A 16,939-nucleotide genomic window follows, 5' to 3' on the forward strand; every position below is an offset into this window, starting at 1 on the left:
CTTTGTAAGGAATTGCAAACATTGGACTTTTTCATCCAGAACTGCTGTGTAGAAGGGGAAAGCCGAACTCTTCCTTGCTCATCTAAGTCAGGATGCCAAGCTTTTGGGCTCAAACACTGGCACAGTCAGGAGTGAGGGCCACGGGAGTAGTTTGTGCACATAACTAAAATAAGCAACAGATGAGACTGGAGATAACAATGCTTTATTTGTACATTTCAGCAACAGGAGAAATAATTGAAGATGAAATTATCTGCTTTGTTGTAAAGTATAAAAACATTTAATTATAAATATTTAGCTAAAAAAGCGTGATTTTATAAAATATAATCTGTGAAGATATATACACAGTTTAATTGTTTAGCAATTCTTTCACCTGACATTAAAGAGTAGAGGTTTTTCTATTCATTATTCCATGCTCACAGTTTAGTGCTCACAGTTTAAGAAGCAAAACAGACAAGTGAAAAGATGACTGGTGAGTTTTGATCTGGAAAATACAGAAAAGCACAAACTGGGGCAACAGCAGAGGCAGAATTTGGGCAAATTCGTGTTTGGAGAGGTCTCCCCAAGGGAACATAGCTTCCCTCTGTCATGACCTACAGTGTATATCCAGACAAACATCAGACATTTTAACATTTGTGGACAAGTTTCCTGTGTTTGTGAAAGAAAATAGCTAAATACAGTGCAAGCCCTCTGAATTCAATTCAACTAAACATGCTAACCTCTCTGGTCTTCACTTCTTGAGAAGGGATTGCTCAGTATGCTGGGCTGGTTTTTATCTGTCATGGCTCTAATGAAATCAAACAATGCCACCTTTATGATTCAGGATGAGCACATCTCCAGATAGAAAAACCCAGCATTCCATCCAATTTTGTCATCCATCTGGCAAAGCCCCCTAAAAACAGATTGGAAGGTTGGAAAATACAGTAAAGCCATACAGTACACTAAACATGATGGAATGTGAAAGAAGATACATGATTAGGCAACTCAGTTTTCTATTCCTTGTTTAAGAGAGCCAGCTTCCTCTCTTCAAAGTTCTCAGAAATCTTGCATCTTATTGAAAGATTTGTTAGTATGGCACTTCAGAGAAGGAAAACTGGAAGACTCTCCAACATGCTGGGTAGCAGAAAAGTCTACGGGAAATAATTTGATCCATAGCCATAGTAATTATCTTTCTCTCTTCACAGTGTTTTCATAGTGCCTGGGGCACAGGGCTTTGAGGAAGAAGAGGGATGAAGTCAGGGATGTGTGACAACACCCAACAGCAGTACAAACATACAGGAAGTGAATCTGTACTTTGTACACCCTGCTTTACACAAGACCTCACTTGTCTGTAAGCAAGGAATGAATTAATAAGAAGTTAAGAGAAAAGTTATGTATAGAAAAGAAGGAAAGAATGAAGTGGCAAACAACACTTCTCAGCACTCACCCTGATTTGCTACCTGCTGTTTCTACTTCAGGGTGATGCACTCCTGATGGTTCAGAGGAAACAGCATGTACACAACTCTTACGATTCACATCGTTATGAATGCACAGTAACTGCAAGAGTTGCATCCTTAGGAGCTCAGGAGGATCTTCAAGAGAGGAAGACTAACAAAGCTGTAACGAATTTTAGACAGGATCCAGGCAGTTCTCTCCAGGTAGAGCCCTGATCTGGGAAACGTACCAAGTTATGTGCAATCTTGGAGTGCATATTGGCTGGTTGGTTACTGGGTGAATGCAGACTTTAACTCCCTGAATGCTGCTCGGCGGTGTTTCCTTTCCTCCTCTTCCCGCTTTCGTTCATCCTGTTCAGCTTTTATCTCTGCTTCAAACTTACTTGCTGAAGAAAGGGCTTGAACCTTTATGAGAGAAAAAGTAAAAGCTCATCAAGCCTTGCATCAGAAGCAGAGTCTGAATTACTCTTGAGTGAGCAATGCTGAACTGTCTGCTGCACCTCCCATTGCTTGCTGGGAAGCTGTCAGAATGGGTCAAGTATTAATTACACTGCAATGCTTGGGTATTTACACCCAGTACCTGTTAGTTCACTTTGACCTTTCTTTTACTGATGTCAAAGTCAATTACTAATAAGTCACTAGCAAGCAACCAAAACAATGCCATCAGTGCTAGGTCAAATACATTATTTCTGTAAACAGGCAGAATAGCATAAGTTGCAAGTATACAGTGGTAGAAACTACTGCAGAAAACAGTTCTAAATCATAGCCAAATCTGAGAACATCATACGACCACAGATAATCTGCAGATCAAAGAGATGTTGTGTTGTGTTTTTTTTTCCTGGCTATTTTTCCAGCTTTCATCTTAGTACATCTGCTGTGCAATAGCTGTGCTATACTCTGAGGACAAAACTCCTTATATAAACAAGCAGGATTATTCTCTCTCCAAAAGAACATTCAAAAAGGGTGCTTTGTCAGATTCGAATTGTGTAAAGCTCTTTTTGCCAGCTCCAGGACCCTGTGGAATAATTTTGATTCCAAAGGTTACAGAAAGCTGCTCAAGAAAGACATCTGAAATTCCATACTACAAAATACGCCATTCACTACTAAACTCTGAGTGCTGTGGTCAAGGCAAGTTTTGCAAAATGAGAAAATCAAGTCCTCCACATGAGCTTCCAGGACACTTTTGTCTTTAAAAGCGGTCAGCCAGCTAGTTCTGTACAGCTCCCAGCCACAGGGATGCAAGTCAGCCAGTCTACCAGGGTAGGACCCACAACAGAGACAGTGTATGAAGCCATTTCAGTGTTGACTGATTCACAAAGGAATGCCCTAGCAAGATTATAGCAAAGTTTGAAGGGAAAAACAATGGCTATGGTTAGGGGCAGATGAAATACACTTCCTTTTAGATAGGTAGAAAACTATCTTCTACTGAAAAGCAAGCAAGGTCAACGTCTCTGTGACAATTAAAACAATTAGTGCCTGTGTGCAGAGTTGTTTCATGTTCCTCTTTGCCACACCATACCTTGGCTTCAAAGAAGTTCTTGGCTCCTTTGACTCCCTCAATGGAGACGTCTATCTCTGAAAGCTTTGCAAGAGTCAACAGGCCGCTGTCCTCTTCAAGTTCCCCAGCTGCAGCTTTATGGAAAATCAGCAGGAACTAGCAAGACAGAGAGGAAACATTCAAGTTCTTCGCTGAGGTGAGAACTTAAAGCACAAGCAAAGCAGACATTCATCTGGGAGGTAGGAATTTACATTTTAGAGCAAAGGAAACCAGTTCTATATAAACCAAATAGCACTAAGCAACTTGTGCTTCAGTGCCCTGGCTCTACCACACAGCCCCATTGGACCAAAGAGATTTTTTATTTATTTTATTTTTTTTTTATTTTTTTTTTTTTAGGAAAAGACGGTTTTCTGTGGAGCAGAGCCATGATGAATCATAGCTCCTAGACTGCTACAGGGCAGGAGGAAGGAGGCCATCTCCACCTGCCCGGTACAACCATAGAGTGCTAAATCATGGCCCACCATATGTCCCCACACCCTAATGCTATATCACAGTCCCCCCAACAGCTTCCCCACTATTTTGGGGTCTCAGATCACATCCCACAGGAATAAAAGCAAGGCAAAGACTGCCCTGGCTCACACCCAAACCCCAGCCTCCTTGGATAGAGGTACCAGCACAATTTTGTTAGAGAGGACATCAGCTCAAAGATGTGCACTTGAAAGGAATCTGGAAACTGCTCAGCTGCCAAGAACCCTGCCTTCAGTCCTTTCTAAGCATAATTGTCCATACAGTATGGAAGGGGAAAACCAAATTAAGGTCAAATGCACGAAGAACAACAGAACACGGTCACTTCAACTGGTCCTTGCTGAGGACATGGGAAAAGCTACTTAAATCAGTCCTTGGAGCTATGCCTCAGCCTGTTCCAGGGAACCCAGACTGGTTTAGCTATAATGAGCAATGGCAGTGTATTTCTGTTGTGCCCATTAAATAACATACAGGAGAGCTTCTCAGACGTATCCATCAGGGGTCAGGTCAGGGGCATGCCCTTGTGATAGTCAGAGATGACTTGAACAAGTACCAGCGTCTATAGAACAACTTGCTTTGATACCATTGTCCTGCACTGGACTACAGATGTTCAGCAAACCCAGAGTCACTACAGTAGACTGCAAATTGGTAAATGAATTGCAAAAGAAAAAAAAAATCTATCATCTCTCAGGAAAGCACTATTTTTTTTTTATTTTTTTTTTTAAACAGGAAGGATGAGACCAACCTGTTTGAAGACAAATACCTCCGCATCACCTTCCAGCTGACAACCACACTCCTGTAACTCCCAGCTATTCTCAGGCATCCCAGGAGGTGTCTCAGTGCTGAAGCACTGAAGGAACAGAGCCAGGGACAAGCCACCCAAGTACAAAGCAGCACAAGCAGCGATGCACCACTGCAGCACTTCAGTCCAGGGCAGAGAGCTGAGAACACCACATAGGATTACTGTGAAATCTATCTGCACAGGCATGTCTGACATCCCTGGCACTTTATGACTTTGTTCCCTCCTCCTCCAGACAGCCTGCATTATCCCAGAGGAGGGCAGCAGAGTCCCAGCATCTGCACCGAGACAGCCCCACTCTCCCATTTCAAGTTGCTTGCAGAAACCAGTGGAGATGCAAGAGTTTGGGAAGACTCCCATGGGAAAGGGTGTGGAGATGACGGCAATGCTGGCTGCCCTCTCACAGATGCAGCGTTACCAGGCCTTGCTTCATGCAGCGGCCTTGGGGCCCCTGCGTGCTCAGCACAGGGCAGCCAGAAAGCAGGCTATTCTTCGGGAGGGAAGTTATCCCCCTCCAAACACATGTAACGAATTAAACGATGCTCTGCTGAACAAGCAGAGCACCTCAGAAAGAAACCGAATCTTCCCCAAGACACCCTCTCTGTGCTCAGATCCGCTGGGTTTGGGATAGTTCCTCTCCCTTGCCCCCACCGCTGAGCGCAGAGACACAGAGGGCCAGCCGCCAGGCTGCACACGCTGCTGTTAGTCATGGTTCCTCCTCGCAGTTTCTGCTCCACCCTTTTAAGTCCCACTTCCTGGCATTGGAAAAGGACAGTGGAAGCAGCACAGTCCTGAGGTCTGGTACAGCTGTCACACAGGGAGGGACTGGAAACACCCAGTCACAAGTGCACATGAATCATCCTGAAACTAGGGGATGGGGCAGCAATCCGCCACTGGAACACCGGCTGCTGCAGCCGGGAAAAGCAAGCTGAGCTAAAAGGAAAGCAGGGACCAAGCCACTGCTGGGGTGGACACAGCATAGCTCCAGCCCTGAGGGCCCAGCAAGGCAGACTATGGGGCATCATACTGGTTTCCACAGGAGCTCAGGATCAGTCCTTCCTTCTGTCAGCATACCACCCACAGCCCACTGGTCATTTGCTATTGAGGCATCAATCCTCTCACTAGAGAGCAGCAGAGGGAATTTACATTAAGTTTCTCGATGAACTTCTATTCCTAATTCACCTCATCCCCTTGCTAGGCCCAGGCTCTACCACACATAGCTAACTAAGCCTCAGAAATGTCAACAGAAGCTAAAGTGAATAATGCTGGTACTATTGAAAATCCTGCTCTCATGGAACATGGACAGCAGGACACACTTCATACCCCACAAGCTTTGTGGGAGTTAAAAGATATATCCACCCTCACATCACTCATTAGCAGAGACCTAACCAGTGCCAGGTCTCAGAGCAATGCTGCACATATGCACCCCACTAAACACTGTGGTTGCCTCCTGGACACGAGGGCAGGCGTTGGTCTGACTGACAGCAGCAGCCTTGCAACAGCTTACCAGAAAAAGCAGTGCCACCCAAGTCTGTGGTTTGCACAAACCCTGCTAGCAAACACATGACGTGGGTCTGCATTTACACCAGTGGAGGTGTGAGGGCAGTGGGTGGATTTTTGCAGGTTGTAGATAGCAGCGGGGATTGGGCATTACTATTATACCAATTAACTCTGGTTTCCTGTGGTAATGATAAAACCAAACATTGAGATATTTTTTCCCCCAGCTGTACCTGATGTTTTAAGCCTAAACTGCTTTGCTCAAGTCACAGAGGGAGTCTTGTGCAGTTAATTGTTGATGTATTTGTGGACTCTTAAAGGTCAATGGTACAGGCAGCATTCCTAACAGGGCCAGTGGTTTATGAGCAGCAAGTCAGAGCAACACAGGCCTGCCTTCCTGCTTACATGGGGTGGGAAGACATGGCACTGCTCAAACCAGCAACAAAAGCTGACCTGTTGCAAGTGGCAGAGGTCCTTCGCAATTCTCCAGACAGACCTCAAGCAGCACATCCTCAGGCAGATTTGTCAGGACATTCTCTGGAGAGGCAGACAGGAGCCTGAGTTGCACACTGCTGAGTTCAGACATGCATTTAAACCAGGGTTTCTCCTTGGGTTATCAGAGTGGTCCAAGTCAGCTTGATCACTCCCCATGTGCTTCCTGGTCACTACCAGCAGCAAGTGGAGCGGGGCAGGGCCACAGGCTGGTTTGGGCCTCCTCACCCACCGGGAAACCTGACTCCCTGTGGGTTCTCTGCCCAGCACACCTGCAACAAGGCAAGAAGCATCCTGCTCCTCTCTCCCACATGAAGCTGTGCGCACCTGCCAAAGCTGCTAAGTAATTCGTCCCCAGAGCTCTGCCAGCAATACTCCCTTGTTCTGATCTGTGTACCACTCAAGCTCGCATTTGCTCGACCATCTTTTTGCATCTGGTGAGAAGCTGCAGCAACACCAGCTGCCTCCTGCCACATGCCAAGGGCTGGCAGCAGGCAGCCCATGCCAGCAGATAGGCGGCCGTGCTCCAAACAGGTGGCAGCAGAAGAGGAGCCACACTGCCACCCGTGCAGCACCAACAGAGCCAGGACACCAAGGGATCTCCCAGCACCCTGGGGGATAAAGGCACTTTGCTTTTGTGGGAGAGGGTGTCTGCAGTACTGCTCACAAAGCCCAGAAGCTGTTCCTAACTCTTTTCCCAGTCTGACAGCAAGCTCAGGCAGCACGCAGCAAGGCGGAGAGGGCTCTTCCAGCACATGCAGAGATTTGGCAACCACAGCTGCATGTCTGTGCTGCCTCCAGTGCTTATCTTGCCCCAGTCTGACCTGGGGCCAAGGACAAGGTGCTCTTCCTGCTCCGCTGGATTCTTTGCTACCTCCAGTTCACCTCTGCCTGTGCATGTACCCTCCCCTGTGCAGAGGAGCTGCCAGCTTAGAGCTTTGCAGGTGCAAGCTGAGAGGCTTTCACTCTGGTTGGAAGCATTTCTCCAAGCAGTACTGGGAGCACGGTGCATGAGAGGGGATAAAGCAAACGTGTACAAGGAACAGGAGTGTAAAGAAGTGTTTCCCACAGCTCACTTCAATGCTCTAAAGGGTGGACAGGCAACCTCCTTCCCCCCCCCCCCCCCCAATATTCCAAATAAAGAACAGAACATCTGAAGCCACAGAGAGTTCTGCACCTCATCCCCACAACCAAATCCCCACTATAGAAGAGGCATGGCAAGAGCACAGCCCCTTCACAAACTGGGAAGCCCAGATGCTCATGGCACATCTCCAGCACCTCCTGGAGGGGGAAGAAGCAGGATAACCACACAGCCCACAGCTGCCACAGGATACATGCAGTCCAGGCTCTCATGCTGCCTGAGGAACTGTTGGTTAATTTAGAAAGCCACAGCGTTACACACACTATTGATTCAGGCAGTAATCAAAGCCTAGCAGAAGATGATGCAAGAGGACGTTGTGATAACTGCTGAGAAGAGGGCTGGGTACTGTTGTCCACGTGCAGGTCATTTAAGTGTCCTCTCTTCCTTCACCCAGCAGCTGCTCCTGTCCTGCCCACACCACTCTTCTCAGCTGCCCCAGCACAACTGATACCCCAGCCGCCTCAGAGCACAGTGGTGACAGACAGACCGACCTGCTTGCTGCCCGTCCCTGCTGAGCCAACACAAAGTACTGAACCACAGCATCTCCCAGCTTATTCCTTGCTGCAGGGACACTGAGCTTGCTGTGGCAGGTCACCGTGTGATGTAGAGGGGCCCAATATAAACCGGAAGGAGAAGCCTTCTGCACTCCATGAAACGGGCTGCTCTGAGCAGAGTCCTTCCCCTGCACTTGAAATAAGGCCTGAGCTGCTGTACTGCAGAAACCCAGCAAAGACTCCTTGTGACTGCAGGGATGTGCCAAATCTGTGCCACCCCCAGCTACAGCAGGGAGCTGTCAGCACTCCCAGGTGGCTGCAGCAGGGCTCATATGTGCTCCCCAAGCAAGCAGGGAGGTTGAAGCTCTTCAGCACCTGGTACTATTGTTGCCACATGGAAATAGATGCTGACAGTGCTCCAGCTCAAGCTGTCCATGGTGTGGGGAAGCTCACCTGCTTCTCCACTGCACCCCACAGCTGGAGGCACACAGAGGGGATGGGGCTACCTACAGCCAGAGAATGGGGCCCAGATGCCTCCTCCCTCTGCCCCACAATCATATCCCCAGCTGTGCCCATGGTCACCCTTACCTCACGGAAGCTGAGCTTCCCATCAAAGTCTTCGTCCACCTCCTTGATCATGTTCTTCAGCCCCAGGTGGGTCTGAGGGGCTCCCAGCTTTTCCATCATCAGTTTCAGCTCCATCAGATCGATGTACCCATCCCGTCCTGAGTCGTACCTGTGGGGTATACAAAGGGGAGAGGGTCAGCCCTCATCATTCCCCACTCCAGGAGGATCTTCCCAGAAGAGGAACTGGGCAAATGGAAAAAAGTAACATGGTAGTTCAAAGCTCAGGGGAGAGGAGAAGCTGTACAACACAGATATATTAAGTTCAGGGAAGTGGCTGGCAGCCTTCAGAGCTGTCTCTTCAGAGAGGGAAGTGCTCAGGGGAGCTTGGACCAAATGGCCCCACACAGAAAGAACACAGAGGAACTCAGCTTGTCTCAGTGGGATTTCCATCACACCCACTTGCGTGTCCAGCACAAAGGTCACTTACACACAGCTTACACCATGCACCAGCATGGTGGGGAAGAGGCATGCCAGCTGTCGCCAGGTCTCAGGCTCATTCAGAGGAGAAACAGGGAGCACAGACCACTCACAACCTTCCCATAGCAAAAGGCCATCTTTCTTTGTAAGCAAAACACACCCGTCTGGCTGTGAAGCTCTCTCCTCTCTGAAACACTTTTGTACTGCACAAGTGCTCTGCTTCAGGGCAGCTGCTGGTTCGGTGCCCCGAGGCTGAGCAGAAAGACAGGCTGGGGAAGCAGGGAGCATAGCACTAAGGGAATCCTGGCTGGTGCCTGAGGGCTAAAACACAGCCACTGGTGAGATGAGAAATCCACACCCACCTCAGGACAGCTCTAGGAGCAAGGCTGGAGCGGGTCCATGCTCCCAAAAGAGCGCAAAAGACTGTGAGGACTCCTTGCAGGAGGAGAGAGCACAGACAGGGAGGCAGTGCCTTGCGACTGAGTGCCCATTCCTCCAGAGCATTCAGCACTTCACATCCGTGAGGGTCATGACTGGGTTTCAAAGTCCAAAGCCTCAAGGATGAGCGCTCTGCTATCAGACAGCCCTGCGGCCCTCCCTCATCCCGCATTCACAGGGAGTGAAAGGCCCCACCACAGCCTGCTTCAAGACACGTTCCCAGAGCAGAAAGCAAGTCGGGACCAGTGCTGGCCATCAGGGCCTGGCAGAGAGACAGGGCTCACACAGGGGGACGGGGCAGCGTCTGCCTGGCTGGGCTCAGCCCCGGTGCAATGCCTGCTGTTGCTCCTGGCCTCCCTCCCCACCACCATCTCAATCCCGATGGAGTTAAATCCTTTCAGCTCTTTGGGGAAGAAATCCTAGGCACGGTGCTGAAGCTCTCCCCCCTGGCGGGAGCTGGTGAAACTCTTCCACCCTTCATTCATTCACTGTTAGCTCTCTTCCAAAGAAAACGACAGCTGTAGCCGTCCCAGCCCAAGACCTGCACAATTGTGGTTGCCCTGGAAAAAAGCCCTTTCCAGCCGAGAAGCCTTGCAGCCGCAGAGGAAGCTGTGGCAGAGGAAGGCGTGAACAAAGCCACTGGCACTGAGCCACTGGCAGGCGTGGGCGGCATGAGGCAGGGCTGCAGCCCAGAGCATCGCCCCTGCCACAGCACCAGGTGCTGCTCCTCCAAACCGGGGGGGGCTCTGCTGCTTGTCAGACAGCCCCACCGCTTCCAAAACCACCTTTTATCCCATCTCTTCAGTTCCAAGAGGCCCAGTGTATCAGGCCCACGAGACCCCAAGCGGCAGGGACATCCCAACCAGGCTGGCTTGCAGACCCTGCTACCAATCTGCCCGCACATCTGCATCCAGCAAGCACAAGACCACCAGATTGGACAGCTTTCTGGAAAACTAGGAGAGAAACCTCTGTTGGAGCAGAAACCAGGTCACAGAGCTGACGGGTCAGGGAAGGAAAGACAACAGGTACATTGTAGGAAGGCATCGTTTAATTAAGGCACATGTTAGCAGCATTACCAAGCCCAACTCAGAGCTGCACTTTCAAGGCATCACAGAAGCGCACTAAGTATGACCTCTCCCATATTTAATCGGGAAATTGCTTTTCCTGTGAATTTGGGAGTAAGGGTGTGGAGCTGTTCTTTTGGAGTGAGGCAGTGCCTTTGATCAGATAAAGCAGCAAAGTATACCCTGGCAGGGGGACACTTGGGATTTTTTTCTTTGTTTTTGAGCCTAACAAGCTAACATTGCTCTTTGGCTGGCTGTGGAAGCAGGGCTGGCTACAAGGAGTCCTTGAAGAAGGGCTGCTTATCTGCAGTCAGGACACTGCCTCACCACTCTCAGAGTGGATGAACAATGGAGATGAAGTCAGGAGGAGGAAGACACCCAGCCCACTCCTACTGTGCTCACCTTGCCCTTGTCCTACAGGCACTGCCTGCACAAACACCAGTCCCCGGTGCCTGTCCCTATCCCGGCACAGAGCCTGAGGGGCAAACACTGCCCCCAAAGGGTTAACCAGCCGTGCTGGGTGCCGTGCTGCCGGGCACAGCTTCACCGGCCCTGCAGAGAGGCAGCACAAAGCCAGGATTGTGAGGAATGGGCGGCCGAGCAGCACGCAGTGCCAGCCGCACAATAGGTGCTCAGTGCACAGGCAACGCTTCTCCAAGCGGGACACTGCGTGGGACCGGCCAGGGACAGGGGTTCAGGTGGCATCCATCCACCCCGAAATAGTGCTACCAGTCACTCACAACGGGGGTGACACTACAGCTCCCAGACACCCAGTGCAAGCTGTGGGGCCACACAGCACCCTGCTCACTGCTGCATTTCCTCCCTGCCCCCACTCGCCTCCAAAAGCAGCCTGAGTATTTTAGGACCTCAGCACAGCCACACGACTGTCACAGAGCCGCACAGCCAGACTATTTAGGGAGAGGCGTATTTATAGGGCATGAGAGACGGCGTAATTCATTCCCCGCCGCACCCCCACGGGCACAGGCTCTTGGCGCAGCAGGCACAGCACAGTTGTTAGCATGGCAGTGGCTGGGGAGCATCAGTCCTGGCACCCCTCAGCCCTACCCCAAATCCAACCGTCTGTCTTCCAGGAGCTCCCCAGGCCCTGACAAGGCTCTCACCTGTTTCACTGCCTCACAGCAGCTCCGTCCCTAGGGGGTGATGGACACACCTAAAGGGTAGCACAGGTACAAGCAGAGCTGGAAGAGGGCACCACAGCAGGTTTGGTGCCTAAATGTACCCCAGGAGCCACCCATCCCATACTCCCAGAGGGGCACAGCAGGACTGTGCACCACTCATGTGCCCAGGTGCCGCAGCAGCCTCCTGGTGCCCAGCACCCGCTGCCGCCCGCTGTCCTGCTGTGACACCGGACCTTTGCTCCCTTTGGGCTCAAAGCTCCTTGGGCTGCCAGCCAAGCCTCTTCCTGGTGACGCGAAAGCATTACGGAGGGGCTCTTGTGCTGACGGGCAAAGATGTCTCACGTCTCTGGCATGCAGGAGACAGGGAGGCCACTCCAGCAGCACATCAGTGCCAGGCCACCGTGAGTCCCCCTCCTGCCACAGCACAGCCAGGCCCCCTGGGAGAGCCAGGACACCGCACACAGTGACGAGCCCCGTAGCCAGCGCAGCGAGGCTTCGTAGCACAGCCGCAGCCTCAGACCTGGCAGCAGACAAGACACACGGGGCTGCTGCCAAAATCTGCTGCAACAAGGATGCGGGTGGATTCCCAGGCTGGCTCCCTTCCACCCAGGCTGTGCTGTGTGCCCGGCTGCTGGGGCACCGGGGGAGGAAAGCAGCAGCAGAAATGGGGGGGGGGGGGGGAAAGGAGGGAAAGAGGGAGTACTTGCTGAACTAACTTGCTGAAGAGCAAGAAGTGTTATGCACAGTTACTGTGCTAGTACAATCATTGCAATGGTGCTGTACAGCACAGCCGGAGGGTTGCACCACAGAAGGAAGGAGAAGGAAAAGCTGAGGACTGCATTACCAGTACCGACTTGGCAGTCGCCTCCCCACCTGCCTGAAGAAAAAACAACTTAAAGGATAGTTGAAAGAAATTCGAAATCCTGGAAGATCAAAGAGCAATTTCTAAGCATTCATGCTTCTTGAGAAAGCCTGGAAAGAAAGCCTGCCCTCGCTGTGCACGTTCACTGTACCTGAGCTTGCTCCACACAATCTGAGCAACTGTACTTTGATCTACAACTCCTGCGTGTTGCAATGGCCCAACAGGCTCTGAAACAAAGTAAATTAATGGTAAGAGAAGTGGTAATAAGCTCTTCTTAAATATTTCAAAATCCTGTCTAAGTAGTACTTCATTTCCACCAAGCATTGCATATCGCCTTACAAGCCAAGAGCTTTGAAAAAAAAAACTCCTCCATACCAGGGACAGGAGCAGCCTCACACCACCAGCGACTGTTTCCAGCTCCTCAGCCACACGCAGCTCCAGCAGTGATGTGAGGACAAAATGAAAGCCTCCTACACCAGGATTTCCTCTGAGGCATTTGGCAAGACCCTCGCAGGGCCCAGGCCAGGTGCTAGGCATGCAGGGCGGTCAATTCCCCATTGGGATTACCTCCCTGACCACAGGGGTCCCAGACACAGCTGGTGATGGTCAGAGACAGCCGGTCACAGCGGGAGCACGGCAGCCTCAGGAGGACAAGGGGAGTCCGCAGCCTCAAGGCAGGAGGAGGCACAGTCGCAAAACGAGTGGGCGACACACTGAACTCCCTAAATGCAGAAGTGACAGCAGCACTGGAATTCAAGCACTTCCTCCCACCCTGCGGACTAATCTGGTGGCTGCTGTCCTCCCCCGCCACGTCCCTCAAAGGTCGTTCAGACCCAGCACAGCCCGGCTGTCACATGCACCCTGCTCACACAGCCGTCCCCGAGCTGCCTTGGCTTGGGAGGGATGGCAGCAAGGTGAGCTGCAAGACCCCAGAGCTCCTCAGGGTCTGCTGGCAAGGCTTTGGGAAGGGAGGTTATCGTGGTTACCTCCATCCCCACGCGTTGTCAGAACAGGCAGCTAATTAGGTCACGTTATAATTAGCCTGAGCTGCAGACTTCCTGGTCCCTCTGCCAAAAAAAGCCCACCCCAAGAGCACCTGGGGCCACCTGGGGCCCCTCTGGGCTTGGCAGCCGTGGCCCACAGGGCAGCAGAGCCCCAGCACCCGCTGCAGGCACTGGCACAGCTCAGCACGGGGTCACAAGGCTGGAACAGGGGGCTGAGACGAGCCCAAGCGAGCCCCTCGCATGGGGGCTCCCAGACCCACAGAGGGGAAGTTCCGCAGCAGAAGCCTGGCATCCTGCAGCATTGAGGAGACATCCCTGGCCGTCAAACGCTTGTTTTCTAACATTAGTAAGAAAGATCCTGGGTTGTAGCTGCTGGGGCCAGTAAGCTATACAAAGAATAAAAGCCTTAATCACATTAACTCAAGCTCTGATTGGCAGGACTTAAAGGGAACATTTCCTCTCCTTCTGGAGCACGTGGTGTTGGCCAGGACTTGAAACAGGTCTCTGGGACCAGATGGAGCAAAGAGCAGATCCTCCGAAGCACAACTCCAGCTGCCTTCAACAGAGCAAACCCCAAGAGGGGGTTTCTGTGCTCCTGTCTGCAGGAGGATGCCCACCACCACACAGGGCACGCAGCCCGACCCCGTCCCGTTGGGCTCCGCCAGCCCGCGCTCAGCTGCGGCCGTCCTCACAGGGCACACAATGTTTCCCAGCGGCGCTGAACAGCTGATTAGCATTCAACTGCAAAGCCTAGGTTTCCCTCTTGCAAGGCCTGCATTTAATGAGCTCATTGTCTAAAAATTCAGCTGCAATTCAGTTCTTCCACTTTTTATTTCCCCAACCACTGCTATTCCTCCCCTTACCCCTATGGAGTCAGTGCCACTGCCTGCTCCAGGCTCCTACCCTCAGCCTCTGGGCAGCGTGCACCACAGTGGGCTGCCTGCATGCTTCGTCCTCCTGCCCTCACAGTCCCACAACCCGGCCCCCCGTACTGCAGGGTCCCTTTTTACCAGTTGTCAGAAGAGGCACATGAACAAGCAGAGCAGCAATCTGGCCCGGACACATCCCTCCCTGCGCCCAGCTGCCGATGCAAAGCAGCCTGCACAACAAAGAGCTCCAGCACGCTCACAGAAACGCCTTGCCGAAAAGCACACGGCTAGGTCTCCCGCAGCAACAGCCCTGTCTGGGGCCAGCAACACCCCACGGAGCAGGGAACTGGAAGCGTTCAAGCAGGCTCCGTCTCTTTGCAATAGTTCCAGCCCCCAGGATGCTGAAGGCAACGTGCAGGCAGGAGGAGGACCTAACAAGTTCCGAACCCTGCTGCAGGCATCTGCGTAAGCTGAAGTGGCTCTTGGCCACTGACTTTACGCTGACAGCCCACATAGCAGGAGTCCTGCCTCCTCACACCGGACATCAGCTCACCCCCTGCCCTGACGTCAGTCCCCAGGAGCACAGCGGTCTGTGGCCCTGAAGGGGAACCTGAGCACAGGCAAACAAAAGTACCCAGGCACAGCCCAACTGCAGGAGTCAGCCGGGGGACAGAGAAGGGCTGGAACACGGCCCTGATAAGGGGCAAGCCTTTCTGCTTACACAAACAACTCCCTGCACTGCCAGCTTGAATTCAGTACAAACCTTCCTGCTGAGAAGGGAACTCCATCCCAGCCCCCAGGAAGGGGGGAAAAAAGAGGAAGCCACGCTCAAGCTTTATTTTGGTACATGGTAAGGAACACAAAGCCCGGCAAACAGGACTGTGAATGGAGCTACGATGCTGCGGAGCAGAGCTGCAGGGGACGTTCAGGAGCTCAGCTGCTGAAGGCAGACGTCAGGCATCACTGCGAGCCCTGGGGACACAGAGCTGCCAGATGCCCCGGGGTGTGAAGCAGGACTGCTGCAGCAGGCTGTGCCCTCCTGGCCACGCAGGGGTACACCGGAGGGGCCAAGAGTGAAGGGGAGCCAGGTGGGAGGGCTGGAGAAACTGGGAGGCAGGGATTGTCACCACTAATGCTCAGCAATACAAACTACACAGCATGCAGCCCGTGCACCCCCTGATGCAAGGAGCTGGGGTTTGTACCTCTCCATGTCCCATGCAGAGTTTCTCTGGAAAGCCACAGCGCAGGGGTCCACCACAAGAACCCTTCATCCTGAACCCAGGAAGGGCAACCAAACAGACATGGCCCTGGGCTGTAAGCTGAGCGTGGGGCTCAACAGCAGCCCCCCAGCCCGAAGCAAACTCGACAGCCCTCTTGCTGCTTCCTCCTCCCTACCTAAAGCACGGGGGCAATATGTGCATCAGATGGTGCTGCTAACCTCAGGGCAGCGCCTTCCATCAGGACCGCAAAAACGTGCAGAAATGCAAACATATCGCCAAGAGCACGCAGGCTTGGGACAGATGTCCGCCCTCCCAACCCCCCAGGGAAAAAAAAAAAAAAAAAAGCCCTGAGAAGGACTGCAGACAAAGGGCAGCTGGCAGAGCCCCAAAACCCAGGGCAGAGCCCCCAGCTCCCGGCAGGACCCCCCCATGCCACCCCCTCGCCGCCCCCCAGCACTCACAGGCGGAACATGCGCTCCATGTCCTTGATCTGGCGGCGGCTGAACTCCTTGAACTCGGTGTAGGGGTTAAAGACGGCGGCCAGCCGGGGCTGCGCCGCGCCCTCGTTGATGTCGTGCCGCCGGGCCAGCTTGGCGCTCAGCTCCGCGCCCGCGCTGCCCGTCAGCGAGCCCCGCTCCTCCTCGCCCGCGCTGGGGGCCGGGGCGGGGGCCGGGGCTGCCCCCCCGTCGCCCTCCGCCCCGCTCTCCTCCAGCTGCAGCCGCCGCTGCAGCTTCTGCGCCAGCTCCTCCGAGGCCATGGCCCCGCCGCTGCCGCCTGGGCCGGCCCCGAACTTTATTCCCGCACTCGCCGGAGCGGAGCGGGGCGGGCCGGGCAGAGGCGGGGCCGGGGCGGGCACTGAGGAGGCGCCGTGGGGCTTGGGGGGGGCCCGCAGGGGGGGGGGCGCGGCACGGCGCTCCCCGGCACACGCCGCCTCGCCGCCCTGACCCCCTCGGGCTAAAATTAACCCGGGACAAAGCCGTGCTCAGCCCTGGCCCCCCTGCGAGGGGGGGAGGCGGGCGGCCCCTCGGGGCGGGCGGGTGACCCTGAGGCTGCCCCCGGGCGCTGGGGGACAGGGGCGGCCCTAGGGGTTCAGCGGAGCGGCCCTCCTGGAAAGGCCCCCTCGGGGTCACGAGAGGGGGCGGGACATTGAGCCTCGGGACAGCGAAGCCAGGGCCCGGCACCTCCCTACGGCCCCTGGTGCCCGCCCCGACGTCACGGAACGTGCTGTGCGGTCACAGCGCCTGCACCGCCACGGCTTCACACCTCGGGGCGGCACGGAGCAGCCCCCGCCTGCACGCGGCGCGGGGCAGGCGGCAGCCCGCCGAGCCGCCCCAAAAAGCCACCGCCGAGGCCGTTCGGAGCGACCGCCGCCACCTCCGCAGGTACCCCAGCTCCGGCGTAGCACAGCGCCGCGCGCAGCACA

The 16,939-nt window shown here is 53.5% G+C and overlaps 2 protein-coding genes across 2 annotated transcripts in view; one reads left to right on the plus strand and one right to left on the minus strand.

Annotated features, from left to right (window-relative positions):
- Window positions 1–186: 186 nt before the first annotated feature.
- On the minus strand, window positions 187–16,346 carry EFHD1 (EF-hand domain family member D1). Its single transcript, XM_048063114.2, has 4 exons — window positions 15,978–16,346; window positions 8,465–8,612; window positions 2,950–3,084; window positions 187–1,835 (listed from the first exon to the last, which is right to left on the minus strand). Exons 1-4 carry the CDS (start codon window positions 16,271–16,273, stop codon window positions 1,701–1,703), a joined length of 714 nt encoding a protein of 237 aa, XP_047919071.2. The 5' UTR covers window positions 16,274–16,346; the 3' UTR covers window positions 187–1,700.
- A 400-nt stretch (window positions 16,347–16,746) lies between these two features.
- Window positions 16,747–16,939, plus strand: part of SCLY (selenocysteine lyase) — a 41,731-nt gene continuing 41,538 nt past the window's right edge. Inside the window, exon 1 of the mRNA XM_067002789.1 lies at window positions 16,747–16,898. The gene's annotated coding sequence lies outside the window, so the exon portion shown is untranslated. The remainder of the gene's footprint in view (window positions 16,899–16,939) is intronic.

Source organism: Anser cygnoides, chromosome 9, assembly GCF_040182565.1.
Source record: "Anser cygnoides isolate HZ-2024a breed goose chromosome 9, Taihu_goose_T2T_genome, whole genome shotgun sequence".
Lineage (NCBI taxonomy): Eukaryota > Metazoa > Chordata > Aves > Anseriformes > Anatidae > Anser > Anser cygnoides.

Coding starts and splice junctions, on each gene's coding strand:
- EFHD1 (XM_048063114.2), bottom strand. CDS start 16,273: ATGGCCTCGGAGGAGCTGGCGCAGAAGCTGCAGCGGCGGCTGCAGCTG. Junction 8,613..15,977: donor ATGGAGCGCATGTTCCGCCT/GTGAGTGCTGGG, acceptor TATACCCCACAG/GTACGACTCAGGACGGGATG. Junction 1,836..2,949: donor AGAACTTCTTTGAAGCCAAG/GTATGGTGTGGC, acceptor TCTCTCATAAAG/GTTCAAGCCCTTTCTTCAGC.